Here is an 18,346-nt window from a genome sequence, read left to right as displayed (position 1 = left end):
ATAAATCACTAGACACTAAATATGATTTAACAGTATTTATAGAGTTCAACTTGGCTAGGGTGTTTTCCTGTCTTGAGGTTAAGAAAATGTTGAAATCTTAGCGGCCCAGTCTCCAAGAACATCATTGACCACAATAGCTCATGCCTATACTGTGTCCAGGAATGCTATGCTCCTCAGAGAAGGCCATATGAAGGGAAAAGTGTGTGTTGAGCCAGGCATGGTGCCACACACCTCTAGTCCTAGATCTCCCTAAGTTTGAGACCAGCCTGGTTTACATAGTGAGACCCTATCTCAAAACAAAACATAGAAAAGAAATAGAAAATGAAAAGGATGTGTACAGTGTGGACCCAGGACTCCTTGCTGTGTGTGTCCTGCACACTCTCTCTTTAGCTGGGCCTGTGGTGTGTATGCCTGCGCTCACTGCGCCAGAGTGCACAGTGCCGTTATTTTTTGGTCTTTCAGCAAGTATGGACCTATTGGAAGCTAGGACTGTTACCTCTTTACATTGTCCTGTCCTACCCAAGTAAAGTGAGCAATGGAGCCAGATGAGAAGCCAATTGGGATGGCAGTGCAGTGTCTCCCTTGGGTTTTTGTTTTTGTTTTTGCGGGGGCGGGGGTTGTTTAATGTGCTTACTTAGGAATCTTAGCATAGAATTGGAAGTTCAGGGTTGACATGTCAATGACAGCTTTTTTTTTTTTTAGCCAGGTTGTTTGGATCTTTGAAGAGTGAGCTTTTATTTTGAAGCACAATAAAAAATCAGCCTATATTTCAAATGCAAAACAAAACAACAACAACAAAATGTTCTTGGGGGGCTGGAGAGAGGGCTCATTGGTTAAGAGCACCTGCTGCTCTTCCAGAGATTCCTGAGTTCAATTCTCAGTAACCACATGGTGGCTCACAACCATCTATAATGAGATCTAGTGCCGTCTTATGGCGTGCAGGCATACACGCAGGCAAACACTGAATATATTATAAATAAATCTTTAAAAAAAGTTCTTGGATTGAAATATAGTCTTTAGGGGGACGGGCCTCACTCTGTAGCACTGGCTAGCCTGGAACTCAATCCATGGAGGGCCTCAACCCCTGCCTGAGCCTCCCAAGTGCTGGAATTAAAGGGTGCCTAGTAGTAAAATCCTTTTTGACTACACATTCTCTTCCTGTTCTGACCTTACTCGGAGAACAAATGTTTCCTATCGTTTTAGAAAATTCTAAATACTGACAGTTGAATGATTGCTTGACTGACAGCTCAGTGGCACTCAGCGTTTAACAGGACTTTACAATTGGGATTGTACAGTTAGGTTTTGTGACTGTTTGCAATACAGATGGTGACGTGAATTGTTGACTGTGAACAAAATGCTATCTATCGCATTTCTTTTAAAACTAGTAAATATGTCACCTAGTACTTTATGTTAGTTGCTTGTGCTGTTTGTTCTCACTGCGTAAGACTCGTGCAGTTAGTGGTGTAGCGTCCTGGGATGCACTTGACAGTATCCAGGTACTGTGAAATACATAGCTCAGCAGGTTGTTTGATGGGGGTGATATAGAGAAGAGCAAAGTGCCCAGAAGCTTGAAGGATCAGAAAATGGCCATTCCTTGCTTTAGTTGTCAACTAGAAAGTTTTGTGCTGTGGATGGTTTATTTGACTCCTTCAATTATTTATAGGTTCATTCTAACTGGTATGAAAATGACTACAGCCAATAATAACTGAAGGCTCCCTGTTGTTATGTGCTGTGTATGTGTGATCTTGGGTAGGTCACTAGGCCTCCCAGAATGTGTTCCTTCAACTATAACACTAATAAGAGTACTAGGAATGTGTTAAACCGAGGAAAGAGCTCGTCAGTGGGAGTGTACTGGTGTCATCCGCTGGTGCTGTCCACTGGAGGAAAGTCTGGGGACTTTAACTGTTGGGACATGGTTCAGGATTTACCAGACTCTGTGCACTTCATTCCATAGTGGTGGTATTGTGTGGATTTTGTTTCTGGAATCTGTAATTCTCATATCTCTCTCTCTCTCTCTCTCTCTCTCTCTCTCTCTCTCTCTCTCTCTCTCTCTCTCTCTCCCCTCTCCCTCTCCCTCTCTCCCTCTCCCTCTCTCTCCTTCCCTCCCTCCTAGAAAGAACTTTTTCTGAATCAATAAATTTGTACTAGTCAATATGTTTCAGTAGACTTCTTGACAACTTATCCAAAATAGGCTAAGCGATCCTTAGTATTTTTTAAGGGCAGGTTAAAGTTAGAAATAAGGAGAGCTTTTGCTTCTTTTGTCTTTTCCAAGCAGAACTGGGAATCAGAGGTTTCCATTAGTGATGAAGGGAGTCCCTGTGTATGGTCAGTTTGTGATCCCTGTTGCCAGCACTGCTGCCCACCATAAGTCTCTTATCACAGGGCATTTTAAGGTGATGCTATTAAAGTGCATGTCGAGACTCTGAGCTCAGATGTACAGAAATCACATCTAAATAACAGTTCCTAAGCTAAGGAACTTACAGTCTCTATAATACTTAATAGGCAAGAGATCGTTACATGCTTTATGTTACTCTTTATATGTTTGTAGACGTAAGCATTTGTTTTATCTGTGGCTGTGTATTTTTAATATTATCTTGATTTGCTTATTTGTGTTAAAGTTATCCTTTAATGGTTTGGGATTGTATCTGTAGTTTGAAATTTGTACTGTCCCCTATCTATTGTTCACCAAAGGTGAACTTTCAGTGCATTGTTCAGTTACTACACAGCCATCATGTTTAATGAAACTATGACTGGTCCATAGTTTGTTTTGTAGAATCCATCTGGATAATGATGACTCATATGTAGAGGCTAATTTTCCAATGCATTTGTTTCATCTGGGCATTTCTTTGGGTTTTATTCACATTTATGTTTTTGCTTCTGATTTTAAAATAATTTTCCTTTGTTGTAGGATGAGCAGTTCTTAGGTTTTGGCTCAGATGAAGAAGTCAGAGTGCGAAGCCCCACAAGGTCTCCTTCAGGTATGGCCGATGAAACGTGCTGTAGATCTACATTCTGTTTGCTGGGAGAGTGTGGCTTCTTCCTGCCTTTTTGCAAGTAAAGGATGACCTCTCCCAGGGCTAGGCAGTGACTTAGGAACTAGACTGTATGGGATGGTTGCTGCTGGCTGTGCTTGGTAATTCTTCACTATGTTTTTCTGGGTAATACTTGGACATGGGAGGTAGGTTTCCACAGAAAAATTTTGGGAAACCTGGTCAAATTTATCATTTTCTATTCTATGGTAGTATTTATACTTGTGGGGAGAAAATTGGCTCTTATTTTTTTGTAGATGAAATTTAGTGTACTATTGTCAAGGATCCTGAAACAACATGTTTGTGCTATATGACACCATTTTACCTAACCCTTAAAAGGCTGTACTAAAATAAAGAAACTGAAAATTACGTGGGTGTTTCCATTTATTAGCACTCAATAATGTTCTCAACAAAATTCTAGATCCACAAACAGTTTTCTAAGATCAGTGCACGTTTAATAGCTTGGATAGTTCCGTTGTCTGGAGGAAAGGCTAAGAATCTTTTAATGAGAAATACATTCCTCATCTTGTCAACTGCTGACTTGTTGTGTGGTTTTGTTTATGTGGATAAATAGACCAGTTAAAATACTCTGTTGTTAGATATTTTTACTCTGTTTGATTTGTGATGGTTGCTGCCATTTGGGTGTCACTTAAGAGTCATTGTATATTATATAGCAATCCAATTAAACACCTAAGCTGATAACTCTTGTTTCCCCAAAAGATGGGGTTGCTATCTAGTGACTGGTACTAGTGGCTTAGGACCTGCGGTGTAGACAGCGGCAGTGTTTTAAGTGGTGATGAAATCTTGGATCTTCTGCTCTGACTTTTAACAGTTGATAAAAATGGGGGGGGGGTGACATAAGCAATTAGATGGAGCTGGTGTGCGGCCTTGAATGTAAGAAGTTAGTGGCTGAGTTAGGACCCTTGTCTGCTCTTGCTTTCTACTTGTCTGTGAAAGCTTCTTTTGAAAAGGGATATGGAAGAGGCTTTCAGAGCTGTCAAATGGCCCGCAGTGCTGGGGAGTCAAGTCTGCACTCTTAGTTAATTCACAGCTCTTTCACAGCGGTTTTCTAGCGAATTTTTTCTTGGCTATCAATTTACATTGAACATTGTTGTTGTTTTAAAGAATCTGGATATGTGTTACTGAAATGAATTGTTGTTATCTGCTGTCTTACAGTCCATTACTTTTGTTATAATTAGTATATATTGATAATTGATTGGTAAACTCTTACTCTGTTAAGGGAAGTCTCCTAAGTTACTTGGTGAGGAATGCATTTGTGTTTATGTTATAAAGTTCACCCGTAAGACTTCATTGATTTCTCTTGTGTTGGAAAGCAAGTCCATAGCACAGATTTTCATAGAGGCTGCAGTCTTTTTTGATGCCTGGTGAGGGAGGTTTTGGTCTCAGAAGAATGTTATACTATGTAGCCCTGAGAAGCTAAGAGAGATAAAGGAAGACCGTAGACTTTTTTTGAGGCAGGGTCTTAACTTTGTAGCCCAGGTTGACATAGAGCTCACTGTGGCCCCAGCTAACCCTGAGGGTGAGGTGATTATCTTTCCTTAGCTTCCCAAGTACTGAGAATTACATTTGTGATCCATCATGCCTGGCTGCCATAGCCAATTCTTGCTTCATTGACTGTCTTCATAGTAGCAAGTTGAGCATCTTTGTAATTTGGGAAATTCCTGTTTGCAGCAAGATCTCAATGTGTGGTCCTGGCAGATCAGGATGACCTTGAATTTACTGGAAGTCTCCTACCTCTGCCTCCCTAGTGCTGTGGTTACAGGCATCATCATACCTACCTGTTTCTTATTTAGAATCGAAAAGATCTGTCTTGATAAACTCTTGATTTGATCTTGCTAACAATCAAGATTAAATCTTTTTGTAACTTGGGAGTAACTAGTTACAGGATCCTAGAAAGGAGTAGATCAACAAGCTCATGACACTGGCCACTGATAAGCACTCATGCTGCATGCTGGTGAGTGTACTCATGCCTTTTGAATGAGCATAATCTCCCAAGTAAAACTTCTTAGCTTACTTTGCTTGAACAGATTAAAAATGCAGAATGCTGGGTTGCCCAAGACAGACCCTTTGCCCATGAAAGTTGATATTGTTGTTCAAATTTATTCGAGGCCATAATTATACATTGGAAAATTGGAATGTTTGTTGTTGTCATTGTCTTGGTTGGGTCGAGGTTGTATTTGGTTTGGTCCCCCCCCCCTTTAAAAACAAGGTCTCTCTGTGTAGTTCAGGACTGATCTGGAACTCATATATAGCCCAGGCTGACCTCAGATTTATTAACTTTCTGAGTGCTACCATTCTCAACTTTTGAAAGAAACATGCTCTTAAATGTCACTCTTGGTGAGCTGGATAATGTAATACAGATTTCTTAAAACTTTTTTTTTCCAATTTTAGAAAAGGGAGGAAAAACTCTCCTCATTTGAGGAATGGGAATTTCTGTTTTCTAGGTCACTTGTTAGTTAAAAACCTTTGATTTTTGTATCAAAAAAAGTAGTTAAATGTTTTTTTTTAGGTGGAGTGTTACTGACTTGGTTTCTTTGAGGTAAATACTCAGTGAAAAGAAATTAAGCACATTTAAGATATAGTCTTGACTCATTAGTCCCAATGAGTTCAGTACAAAATGGCCTGTGCTAAATTATATTCAGCCTAGCTAAGACCTGAACTTCGCAGCTAAATATATGCTCTTCATTGTTTAATTTCTATACACAGTTAAAACTAGTCCTCGAAAACCTCGCGGGAGACCTAGAAGTGGCTCTGACCGAAATGCAGCTACCCTCCCAGATCCACCTGTGTTCTCCCCTCTAAGTAAATCAGAGAGCAAGTCTGCAGATAAAATCAAGAAGAAAGATTCTAAAAGCATAGAGAAGAAGAGAGGAAGACCGCCCACCTTCCCGGGGGTAAAAATCAAAATCACACATGGAAAGGACATTTCAGAGTTAACAAAAGGAAGCAAAGAAGATAGTCTGAAAAAAATTAAGCGGACCCCTTCTGCTATGTTCCAGCAAGCCACAAAGATTAAAAAATTAAGAGCAGGTAAACTCTCTCCTCTCAAGTCTAAGTTTAAGACAGGGAAGCTGCAAATAGGAAGGAAGGGTGTACAGATTGTAAGACGGCGAGGAAGGCCTCCATCCGCAGAACGGATAAAGACCCCTTCAGGCCTGCTCATTAACTCTGAACTGGAAAAGCCCCAGAAGGTCCGGAAAGACAAGGAAGGAACGCCCCCACTCACGAAAGAAGACAAGACAGCGGTCAGACAGAGCCCTCGAAGGATTAAACCCGTCAGGATTATTCCTTCTTCTAAAAGGACTGATGCAACAATTGCTAAGCAGCTCCTGCAGAGGGCGAAGAAGGGGGCACAGAAGAAAATCGAGAAAGAAGCAGCCCAGCTGCAAGGGAGGAAGGTGAAGACACAGGTCAAAAATATCCGGCAGTTCATCATGCCTGTGGTCAGCGCCATCTCCTCGAGGATCATCAAGACCCCCCGACGGTTCATAGAGGATGAGGATTATGACCCTCCAATTAAAATCGCGCGACTCGAATCCACACCCAACAGTCGATTCAGCGCCGCATCCTGTGGGTCTTCGGAAAAGTCCAGTGCAGCTTCCCAGCACTCCTCTCAGATGTCTTCGGACTCCTCCCGATCTAGCAGTCCCAGTATCGATACCACCTCAGATTCTCAGGCCTCTGAGGAGATCCAGGCACTTCCTGAAGAGCGCAGTAACACCCCCGAAGTTCACACCCCACTGCCCATTTCCCAGTCTCCAGAAAAGGAGAGTAACGACAGGAGAAGCAGACGGTATTCGATGTCAGAGAGAAGCTTTGGATCGAGAACAACTAAAAAATTACCAACTCTGCAAAGTGCCCCGCAGCAGCAGACCTCCTCCTCGCCACCTCCGCCTCTCCTCACCCCTCCCCCTCCCCTGCAGCCAGCCTCCAGTATCTCTGACCACACACCTTGGCTTATGCCTCCCACCATCCCCTTAGCATCACCGTTTTTGCCTCCTGCTGCTCCCATGCAAGGGAAGCGGAAATCTATTTTACGAGAGCCAACATTTAGGTGGACTTCTTTAAAGCATTCGAGGTCAGAGCCACAGTACTTTTCCTCAGCAAAGTATGCCAAAGAAGGTCTGATTCGCAAACCGATATTTGATAATTTCCGACCCCCTCCACTAACTCCAGAGGATGTTGGCTTCGCTTCTGGCTTCTCTGCGTCTGGTACTGCTGCTTCAGCCCGGTTGTTTTCACCACTCCATCCTGGAACAAGGTTTGACATCCACAAAAGGAGCCCCATTCTAAGAGCTCCAAGATTTACTCCAAGTGAGGCACACTCTAGAATATTCGAGTCTGTGACCTTGCCTAGTAATCGAACTTCTACTGGAGCGTCCTCTTCGGGAGTATCTAATAGAAAAAGGAAAAGGAAAGTGTTTAGTCCGATTCGGTCTGAACCAAGATCACCCTCTCACTCCATGAGGACAAGAAGTGGAAGGCTTAGTACTTCTGAGCTGCCACCTCTCACTCCCCCGTCTTCTGTCTCCTCCTCATTAAGCATCCCTGTTAGTCCTCTTGCCGCTAGTGCCTTAAACCCAACTTTTACTTTTCCTTCTCATTCCCTAACTCAGTCTGGGGAATCTACAGAGAAAAATCAGAGACCAAGGAAGCAGACCAGTGCTCCGGCAGAGCCATTTTCATCAGACAGTCCTACTCTCTTCCCGTGGTTCACCCCAGGCTCCCAGACTGAGAAGGGGAGAAACAGAGACAAGGCCCCGGAGGAGCTGTCCAAAGACCGAGATGCTGACAAGAGTATGGAGAAGGACAAGAGTAGAGAGCGAGACCGGGAGAGAGAGAAGGAGAATAAGCGGGAGTCACGGAAAGAGAAAAGGAAAAAGGGCTCAGAAATTCAGAGTAGCTCTGCTTTGTATCCTGTGGGTCGGGTTTCCAAAGAGAAGGTTGCTGGAGAAGATGTTGGCACTTCATCTTCTGCCAAAAAAGCAGCGGGGCGGAAGAAGTCTTCATCACTTGATTCTGGGACCGATATTGCTTCTGTGACTCTTGGGGATACAACAGCTGTCAAAACCAAAATACTTATAAAGAAAGGGAGAGGAAATCTGGAAAAAAACAACTTGGACCTCGGCCCAACTGCCCCATCCCTGGAGAAGGAGAAAACCCTCTGCCTTTCCACTCCTTCATCTAGCACTGTTAAACATTCCACTTCCTCCATAGGCTCCATGTTGGCTCAGGCAGACAAGCTCCCAATGACTGACAAGAGGGTTGCCAGCCTCCTAAAAAAGGCCAAAGCCCAGCTTTGCAAGATTGAGAAGAGTAAGAGTCTCAAGCAAACTGACCAGCCCAAAGCACAGGTACTCTTTCCCACCTTGCTGTTAAAACCAAGTTTATTGAGCCTTTCTTGGGGCAAGTCTTAGGCCAAATGTTTGAGCTGCTAGGAGACCTGGGTAGAGGTGTTGTCTGTGCAGTGGTCTTCCAAGGATCAGTAGCTTTTTTGAGAAGTAGAAAATTGCATTCTGTGTAACACGGAGGGGACAGTATAGGTAGAGATTGCTGCTAATTTTAGAATGCAGAAGTAGTTGACTTCCATATATTGGCTTCCTGGCTAGGAATAGCTAGGCTATCATTGTGTGCTTTGATGATAGATCATAATAAGTTGGTCAGCAGATTCACAACATGCACAGTAGTCTTTATTTGTTGCTTTATCTCATATTCAGGGTCAAGAAAGTGATTCATCAGAAACTTCTGTACGAGGACCCCGGATTAAACATGTCTGCAGAAGAGCTGCTGTTGCCCTTGGCCGAAAACGAGCTGTGTTTCCTGATGACATGCCCACCTTGAGTGCCTTACCATGGGAAGAACGAGAAAAGATTTTGTCTTCCATGGGAAATGATGGTAAGTCAAGGAAATCGACCTTGGAATTGTGAGCAGACCTATTTACGTGCTTTCATTCTGCAGATGCCACTAGACTATTCATAATTCATTAGACTGGATTTAAAAAACAGAAAACAAAGCCAGATAGTTGGAGGAAATTAAATATTTGAAGATTTTGTTAGAGGGAATGCCTCAGAAAGAAATGTTGAGGTACTCTGGGGAGACTGTTAAGGTAAGCCATCAGACTGTGATGCAAGTTTAACTCCTGAAAGGGAAGAAGGAGGAACAGGTAGAACCTGCTTACACTGCCACACAGAGGAAGCAAGTTTTGGCAAGGATGTCAAAGGGGTCTCATGTCTCAAAAGCAAGGTTAGTGTCTCAGCTACACTGAGAACCTGCCTGGAAGCAGCTGTGATGAATGTGACGTGACCTCTGTGAACCAGTGGTTTTCAGAGCACAGCAGTTGGATCCCTTGGTCATTTACACTTTCTGGAATTAGAGGTCTGTTAGGCATTGTATTAATTAGGGTTTCAACTGCTGTTGTGGTAAAATGCCAGGGTAAAAAGCAAGTGGGGAGGAAAGGGTTGATTTTATCTTACAGCTCTCAGGTTATACTCCATCGTTGAGGGAAGCTAGAGCAGGAGCTCAAGGCAGGAGCCTGGGGGCAGGAACTGAAGCGGAGACCATGGAGGAGCTCTGCTTACTGGCTTGTCCTTGTGGCTTGTTAGACTTGTTTTCTTAGACAGCTTAGTACTGTGCCCAGGTATGGTATCACCCAGAGTGGGCTGGGCCCCCCACTCAGCTGTCGATCAAGAAAATGCTTCCACAGACTTGTCTACAGGCACTCTGATGGAGGCATGTTCTCGGTTGAGAGTCTTCCTCCCTGATGACTCTAGCTTGTGTCAAGTTGACAGGAACAGAATAAATAGCCACCAGGGCAGCCAGTCATCTAGAAAGAGTTCTTAGACATGTGCAGCTTGCTCTTTTTTCAGTTCCATTGTTTGGTTTTCTGTATTTGGAGTTTTGCTTTCACCAAGCTATAAGGAGTAGGCATTTAAACACCTGAGTTCTGTATGTATGAATATATTATAAATTCTTCTATTTTGACTAGCAATTCAAATGAGGTTTAACGTATCTGAGGACACAAAGGGACTTTGAAGATCTCTCAAGAAGGAATTAGACGGCATTCTCTTGGAACTAAAGACACATTTCTTTAACAGATAAGTCATCAATTGCTGGCTCAGAAGATGCTGAACCTCTTGCCCCGCCCATCAAACCAATTAAGCCTGTCACCAGAAACAAGGCTCCTCAGGAGCCTCCAGTCAAGAAAGGGCGGCGATCCAGGCGGTGTGGGCAGTGCCCCGGCTGCCAGGTGCCTGAGGACTGTGGAGTTTGCACTAATTGCTTGGACAAGCCCAAGTTTGGTGGCCGCAATATAAAGAAGCAATGCTGCAAGTGAGTGATTCTTACCCTGGGGTGATGACCGCATGGTCACACAGATTTCTGTTTGTCCCTGGTTTGTCACAAGGATGCTTCAGAAAACCTGGTGTGGTTGCACCAATCTGCTCGCGTCTCTAGATTAGCTGCAGCGTTGAGTTTTGTGATGTGATGAGGTTTAAGCTAAGTAAGTATTTTGTGACAATGCCATCTAATAGAGCAATCTCAGCAATGAAAACATTCTTTTTGTACTTAGTTCAGTATGGCAGTCAATAGCTACATGGGGCCATTGCGTACTTGGCATGTGGTTAGTATGAATGAAGAGCTACATTTTAAACACTTGTTTTTAAAAGCCGGGTGGTGATGGTGGCAGTGGTGGTGGCACACACCTTTAACCCCAGCACTTGGAGACAGGTAGATCTCTATCAGCTCAAGAACAGTCAGGACTGTTACACAGAGAAACTGTGTCTTGAAAAACAAACAAAAACAAAATTTTAATTTTAATTATTTTAACTTTAAATATCTACATGCAACTAGTGACTACTGTATCAGTCAGGGTAGTTTTGAACAGTTTCTTAAAACTTGACAAATCAGGGGCTGGAGAGATGGCTCATTGGCTGCTCTTCCAGAGGACACAGGTTCACTTCCCAGCACCCACATGACAGCTTACAAACGTCTATAACTCTAGTTCCAGGGACTCTGATGCCCTCTTTTGATCTCCACAGCAACTAGACATGCACATGGTGCATATACATACATTCAGGCAAAACACCAATGCACATAAAATAGTAAAATAAAATTTTAAGTATTAAATTGAGAATAAAATAATTAATGTCTTAAAAACTTGACAAATTTAGGCACAGAATTTTTTGACTGACTGAAATCATCATCATCATCATCATCATCGGGGTGTGTGGGGTGTGTGTGTACACATCCTCCTATGCTTATCCAGAGGACAGAGGAGGTGTGTTCTGTCTTTGGGTCCTACTCTATAACCCTTCTACCTTATTTTCTTGGTCTCCTCCTGAGCCTGGAACTTGGCCTGTGTCCAGGAAGCCCCAGACAACACTGGGTGTGGGGTCACATTAAGATTCTTTTTTTCCCCAACACAGGGTTTCTCTGTGTAGCCCTGACTATCATGGAACTCACTCTGTAGACTGACCTCAAACTCACAGCGATCCTCCTGCCTCTGCCTACCAAGTGCTGGGATTAAAGCTATGCACCACCACACACCTGGCTCACATTCAGATTTTTAACATGAATGCTGGGGATTTAAACTGAGGTCCTCATGTTTGCATAACCATCATTTTGTTTGTTTGTTTGTTTTTTTAACCCATGGAGCCATTTCCCAATTCTTGGAGTCACTTTTAGCTTTACATAGCATTCAGGAACTGGAGACATTTTTGACTAAATCTCTGGGCTCTCTTGCTGTTTTGTTTCATTTTATTTTTAAGTTTACTTTGATTTTTGAGATTCGGATTAGCATTCCAGGCCTGCCTCCAACTTGTTATCTTCCTGCCTCCGCTTCCCAGTACCAGGATTCTAGGTCCATAGCACTACACTTGACTTTCTGACTCTTACAAAATATTTTCATTTATACAGGTGTTTCTGTGGGTGGGGCAGGCAGTGCTGGGACTTCAACACTGGCCTACAGATGTGCTAGTCCGGTGCTTTGCCATTGAGCTCTACCCTCAGCCCAGCATATGGCGGTTCTTATACAGACTTATAAAATAGTCTACTTTTCCAGTCAGTTTGTGGGCACACTTTCTACCATCTGGGGTGATTTTTTAAAATGTATTAGAATAGTGTAAACAGAAATTCTGGCAACTGGGCCTCCTACATAGTGCCTGGCACAAGAGATATTTACCAAATGAATGACATTAAAGTGATTAATATAAAATATAGTTGGAATATTCTTCGTTGTTTACTTGGAATACAGTTTCTAGGAAATAAGAAGTAATTCTAAACTGGGTGGAGGGGTTCATGCCTGTAATCCTAGCACTTAGGAGGTGGAGCAGGAGGATTGCTATGACAAGATTAGTTTGGATTGTACAGTGAGACTATCTCAAAAAAATGTATGTTTTGGTTTCTGAAATTAAGCAAGAATCTTGTCTTTAGGTACGTTAGTGACAAGAAGTTATTTAATTTACATAATGTAAAAAGGTGCATGAATTCCATTTTCAGGTGGCAGTGGATTTGATGTAGCTCGTGGCAGACTGCTTGCCTTACACATGTGAGACCTGATATTCACTCCCCAGTTTCAAAAATAGAACTTTTGTTTGGGGCCAGGAGTATATTGAGTTGTAGAGAGCTGAGGATGGATTCAGTGCAGGTGGAATCTTCAAGTCGGGTTTAAATTTCATCAAATTTAAAGGAAAGGGTAGAATACATCAAAGCCGTGAGATGCCGGTGTCATTTTGTAAGGACTTGGTGATTTTTAGTTGCTGCTTGTGAACATGAGTAATAAATACCATGAGAAAACAGTAACTACTTGACTGTAAGAACTACTGATCATCATATTGGTGTACACTCTGATGCCAGCACATGAGAGGCAGAGGCAAGAGGATCAAGACTTCAGGATCATCCTCTGCTACATAGTGTAACCTGGGCTATATGGGAGCCTGTCTCAGACCAAAGCAGAAAGGACAGGAGGCAGACAGGAGAGGAAGTAGGGAGGGAGTCAGTGATAACCTGTGTGGGGTACAAGTCAATATTGAATTACAAGAAATGTGAGTCCCATTTCAAAGATAATATGACATTTGCTCCTTTTAGATCCTAAAGGTAGGTAAAATTGCTGGCCTAAGGATTTTTAAAGGTTCAGATTAAACCGGAGGAATGAGAAATCCTTGTTCTGGCAAGTGAATCTGAATGGCGACTCAATGTTTTCTGCAGACGAGTGAGCATTTATTTTATTTCTTCTCTTCTAAATGTGATGTGTTTTATGCTTTATCCTTTCTTATCCTAGGATGAGAAAATGTCAGAACCTACAGTGGATGCCTTCCAAAGCCTACCTACAGAAGCAAGCTAAAGGTAGTGGTGTGAAAGGGCCTCCCTCAATGTCCCTGCTTTAATGTCATACAGCTGTGCACGTTCAGTGTAAAGAGAATACTAGGTTTTTGTTTTGTTTTTGTTTTTCTTTTAAAGTACTGCTCTCTCCCGGGGAGTTGGTGGTTGTTGAAGCTGGATGATAGGTACATGGGGGTTCATTTGACTCTTCCTTTTTATTTGGGGGTATGTTTAAAATTTTCCATAATTAAAATACTTGTTTAAATTCATGTAAAAAATAAAGCTCTGCTCATTTCCTAGAGCAATAAAATCTCTTTGCATCACCCGATCAACATGGCCTCAACTTTGTGGAGACTGAGTGCCAGCTCTGGCTGCGGGAGGCTGTGAACAAGACTGTTATAGATCTCTCTGTTTCTTCTTTTCACTGGAACTTTTCTCACTTATAGATAGATGACCTTGTTTTGTTCTCCTAGCTGTGAAAAAGAAAGAGAAGAAGTCTAAGACCACTGAGAAGAAAGAAAACAAAGAAAGCACTGTTGTGAAGAGCTCGGTGGACTCTGGTCAGAAGGCTACACCACCAGCACGGGAAGAGCCTGCCCCAAAGAAGAGCAGCAGTGAGCCTCCACCCCGTAAACCTGTGGAAGAAAGGAGTGAGGAAGGGAGTGCCCCTGTGCCTGCACCTGAACCCAAACAGGTCACCACTCCAGCTTCCCGCAAGTCCAGCAAGCAGGTCTCCCAGCCAGCACCAGTTAACCCTCCTCCGCCACCCAGCACAGCAGCACCCCAGAGAAAAGAAGTTCCTAAGACCACTCCAAGTGAGCCCAAGAAAAAGCAGCCTCCACCGCCAGAGCCAGGTGGGTGCTGAAGGCAGGAAGAAAGGTGGAGTAGCCAGAGCCAGCCAAGAGGCCCAGTGTCTCAGATTGGCTTTTGGGAGCCTGAATACTTGCATGCATCTTTTTTTTTTTTTTTTTTTTTTATCTTTTGGTTAAAGAAAGTGGACTCTTTACTGTTATATTACAGTAAAGCCAGATGCAAAACAGAAAGTTAGGTTAGCTATGTTGCCATGTTTTTGTTTGTTTGTTTGAGTTTTATGTTGTCATGTTTTCTCCTTGAGGTCTAGAGATTATTTGGATGCCCCTCTCTCCACAGGCCATTCGGTCTGAAAGCAGTCATTGCTGGCATCTGAACAGAGTCTCTCTTGAATCCTTTAGGTCCAGAGCAGAGCAAGCAGAAAAAAGTGACCCCCCGCCCAAGTATCCCTGTAAAACAAAAACCAAAAGACAAGGTAAGAGGAGAACTGACTCTGCAATTCCTTGGGGATGTATTTGTTCTATTTGTAGGGGAAAACCTTGACCTTGACATTTTCTGGACTAAGCAAAATGGTCTTCCTGCTTCTGTGTAGATGGCACTGGTATCTCAGAGAATAAGGTATAGGCTTTAGTCCTTTTTGTTTGATATCTCTGGTCTCTTTTCCTGTTGCCTTCCTCTTCTTCATGGCCTTGTGTGCTGTAGTCTGGGCAGCAGCTTATTCTGACAGCCATTTGCCATGTCTTTTGCCTTCTGTACACATTAAGAATATTTGTCTATAAAAGCACCCCCTACCTGTGGCCACTGTTATTATGGATGGATACAGAATTTCAGAATTTTCTGAAAATTACTCTTCCCCTCTCTTGAAACAGAGACTCACTCTGTAACTCTAGCTGGCCTTGAACTCCCAGCAATTCTCCTGCTTCAGCATCCAAAGTGAGCCACCACACAAGTTGCCTTTCTTCTTCTAGAAGATGCTTATTCTGAGACATGTTTTCCATATCTAAGAATTGTCATTTGTATTCTCATCTGTTGCAAATGTGAGGGCAAGTGATTTTTTTTTTTCTTCTACATCTATTTTATGTCTCAGGAGAAGCCACCTCCAGTAAATAAGCAAGAGAATGCAGGCACTTTGAACGTCCTCAACCCTCTTTCGAATGCCATCAGCTCTAAGCAGAAAAGCCCAGCAGATGGAGTCCACAGAGTCAGAGTGGACTTCAAGGTAAAAGTGTTTAGTGATCATATCTTTATTGAGCAGTATGCCCTTTAACGAAGTCTGTGTTGTGAAAGAGAAACAGCACCCACTAGAGGAACGTGTAAGAACTACAATTATCAGATGGATTCAGGTGTGAGAGCCTAGTTGATTTTCCCAAAAAGGGTTTCTCTGTGTAGCCCTGGCTGTCCTGGAGCTCGCTCAGTAGACCAGGCTGGCTTCAAACTCACAAAGATCCACCTTCCTCTGCCTCCTGAGTGCTGGGATTAAAGATGTGTGCCACCACTGCCTGGCCAAGTTTATAATTTCTTAAAGCAGTAGTTATTTTTGGACTAACAGAAGTAACATTCTCTTGGCATTCTGGTGTCACTCCGTTTTTATGCCTTTTGTCCTTGTTATGCTATTGTAAAGCTTTTATAAGTGATCTTTCTGTCTCTTTCTCCACAGGAAGATTGTGAAGCAGAAAATGTGTGGGAGATGGGAGGCTTAGGAATTCTGACTTCTGTCCCCATAACACCAAGAGTAGTTTGCTTTCTCTGTGCCAGTAGTGGGCACGTAGAGGTAAGGCACCTTGCTTCTTGTCTCCTGTGTAATGGCGGGTCACTGTGTTGTGTGCAGAGGAAGTAACTGTACTCATTTTGTTAGGAGTTAGCAGGTACTGTGTCTCCTTGCTTAAGCCAGCTCATGAGTTTTTTTTTTTTAATTTTTAGAAATTTTAAGAAGGAATCTAGTAGTAAATACTTTAATCTCTTTAATTTAGTCTTTATTAGAGTTCTTACTTTTCTCTTAGAATAAAAATAGTTGCTATTAGTTTTTATATTGAATACCTGTGAATATAAAAAGCTCTTAGCAATTATTAACAAATGGAAAATACACTGCAGAAAATGGGCAAAATATAGAGAAAGATATTCATTAAATGACAAATGAAAACATTGTATATGTGGTGGGGTGGTCATTGACCCCTCCAGTGACCGAGAACTGAAAATTAAAGAATTCTGCAGGGCCAGGTATGGTGGCACACACCTTTAGACCCAGCACTCAGATATAGAGGGAGGGGAGCCCTTTTGAGTTCATAGTCAGTTCTAGGACAGCCAGAGCTGCACAGAGAAACTCTGTCTCAAAAAAACAAACAAAACAAAAAACATACAGAGGTGAGAATTTCCAATAGAAGAAATATATTTACTAGTCTTTTCTTTGGGGAGAGCTGATTGGAAACAGTGTTTATTTTTAGAATGGTATATTCTTTTAACCCAGCAACTGCATGCTAAGTATTTATTGTAAAAGTAATTAAATAAATTGCCAGATATGCATCTATAATAAAATTGTAATATTATTTGTGTGTATGCCTGTTTGTCTCTGCATCATGTGAGTGCCTGGTGCCTGCAGGGGCCAGGATGTCATGGGACTGTTGTGCGTCTACATTTGGGAGCTGGGAATCAAACCACTGCGTCATCTCTCCAGCTCCATAATAAAAAATATTTAAAGCTCAAGAGTCTAGCTGGGTGGTGGTGGCACATGCCTTTCTTTAATCCTAGCACTTGAGAGACAAGGGCAGGCAGATCTCTGTGAGTTCGAGACCAGCCTGGTCTACAGAGTGAGTTCCAGGAAAGGCTCCAAAGCTACACATAGAGAAATTATCTTGAAAAACAAGATACAACAAAACAAAACTGGAGTCTATTAGTTAAAGTTGTAGGGCATGCTTATGATACAAATATAATGGTATAGTTTGATGTTAACAGAGATATCCATAACATCACTGGTTAGAAATATCAGATTGCAAAAAAAAACATAAAGCATGTTCCCATTGATTGGACAAGTGTTTTAAAATATGTATGCTGGGCATAGTGGCTTATGTCCTCAGGAGCCTGAGGCAAGAGTTGTGATTTGAGGCCAGCCTGAACTACACGCTGACTTCAAGCCTAGCTTTGACATACATAGTGAGAGCCTGCATAGCTCAGTGGTAAAGCATTTGCCTCCCATGCAATGCCTTGGCTTCATTCCCTAGCACAGACAAATAATGTACTAACAAATGTATGAGTTACTTCTTGTATCCCTCTTTGATAAGATAGTTTCTTAGAGTCTGTATGAACAGTGTTGTCTTAAGTGCGAGGGTTGCTTCAGACATTACAGAGATGAGATCATTCAGCCTGCAAATGCTACTGACTACCCCACACCTCTTCCTTCATAGCCAAGTGCTGTGCATCCAAACAGCCCACCCAAAGGAAAGGCTTCCTTCTGCACCATCAGTATCCAGTTTATGGGATTAAACAGCTTTTTTTTCAGGGCATAATTGTTTGATTTAAATTATGTTTAGCTGTGCAAAGTAGTCTTAAGAGTTGCTTGTTTTAGTGAGAACTGGGTGCCTCGTGGTGGCGCACACCTTTCATCCCAGCGCTTTGAAGGCAGAGTCAGGTGGATCTCTGAGTTTGAAGCCTCCCTACAAAGCCACTCTACAAAGCAACTTCCAGAACAGCCAGGGCTGTTACACAAAGAAACCCTGTCTTGAAAAACCAAAAAATAAGATAAAATGAAGACAAATTAAGGAGCCAGCATGTAGCATACTCTCTTTATCTCCACATTTAGTAGGTAGAGAGGCAGATGGATCCCTGTGAATTTCAGGCTAGCCAGAGCCATAGAGTAAAACCGTGAGGAAAAGAAAAAGAATTAGGGGTTGGTTGGAAAGTTGGCTCAGTGATTAAGAGACCTGCTGCTCTTCAGAGGACACAGGTTCAGTTCCAACCCCCACATCAGGTGGTTCATTGCAGCTGCAGCTGCAGGGGATCCAGTGTCTTAATTCTGGCCTCTGCTGGCATCCCCCCCCACACACACACAAGACATTCACTCACAGTATGCATAAATAAAAGTAGAAATAAGTCCTTTTTAAAAAAATTATAGTGACCAGCACACAGTCTGTACTGTATTGCAAATTATGACCATTGCTTGAGGAATTTTCCGTTTA

General features: G+C 42.5%; 1 protein-coding gene across 3 annotated transcripts in view; it reads left to right on the top strand.

Moving 5' to 3' along the window:
* The window catches only part of Kmt2a (lysine methyltransferase 2A), an 81,823-nt gene that overhangs the window by 25,657 nt on the left and 37,820 nt on the right, over positions 1-18,346 (top strand). For all 3 annotated transcript variants that reach the window (XM_040729906.1, XM_021226743.2, XM_040729905.1), the window contains exons 2-10: positions 2,909-2,978; positions 5,757-8,404; positions 8,768-8,945; positions 10,145-10,379; positions 13,327-13,391; positions 13,841-14,221; positions 14,579-14,652; positions 15,265-15,396; positions 15,835-15,948. In XM_040729906.1, coding sequence (XP_040585840.1) covers positions 2,909-2,978; positions 5,757-8,404; positions 8,768-8,945; positions 10,145-10,379; positions 13,327-13,391; positions 13,841-14,221; positions 14,579-14,652; positions 15,265-15,396; positions 15,835-15,948 — 3,897 coding nt within the window. The remainder of the gene's footprint in view (positions 1-2,908; positions 2,979-5,756; positions 8,405-8,767; positions 8,946-10,144; positions 10,380-13,326; positions 13,392-13,840; positions 14,222-14,578; positions 14,653-15,264; positions 15,397-15,834; positions 15,949-18,346) is intronic.

The sequence above is a fragment of the Mesocricetus auratus genome, unplaced genomic scaffold (genome assembly GCF_017639785.1).
Source record: "Mesocricetus auratus isolate SY011 unplaced genomic scaffold, BCM_Maur_2.0 Super-Scaffold_100022, whole genome shotgun sequence".
Lineage (NCBI taxonomy): Eukaryota > Metazoa > Chordata > Mammalia > Rodentia > Cricetidae > Mesocricetus > Mesocricetus auratus.
The sequence above is the reverse complement of the archived record's forward strand: the minus strand, read 5'-3'. Positions and strand labels throughout refer to the sequence as shown.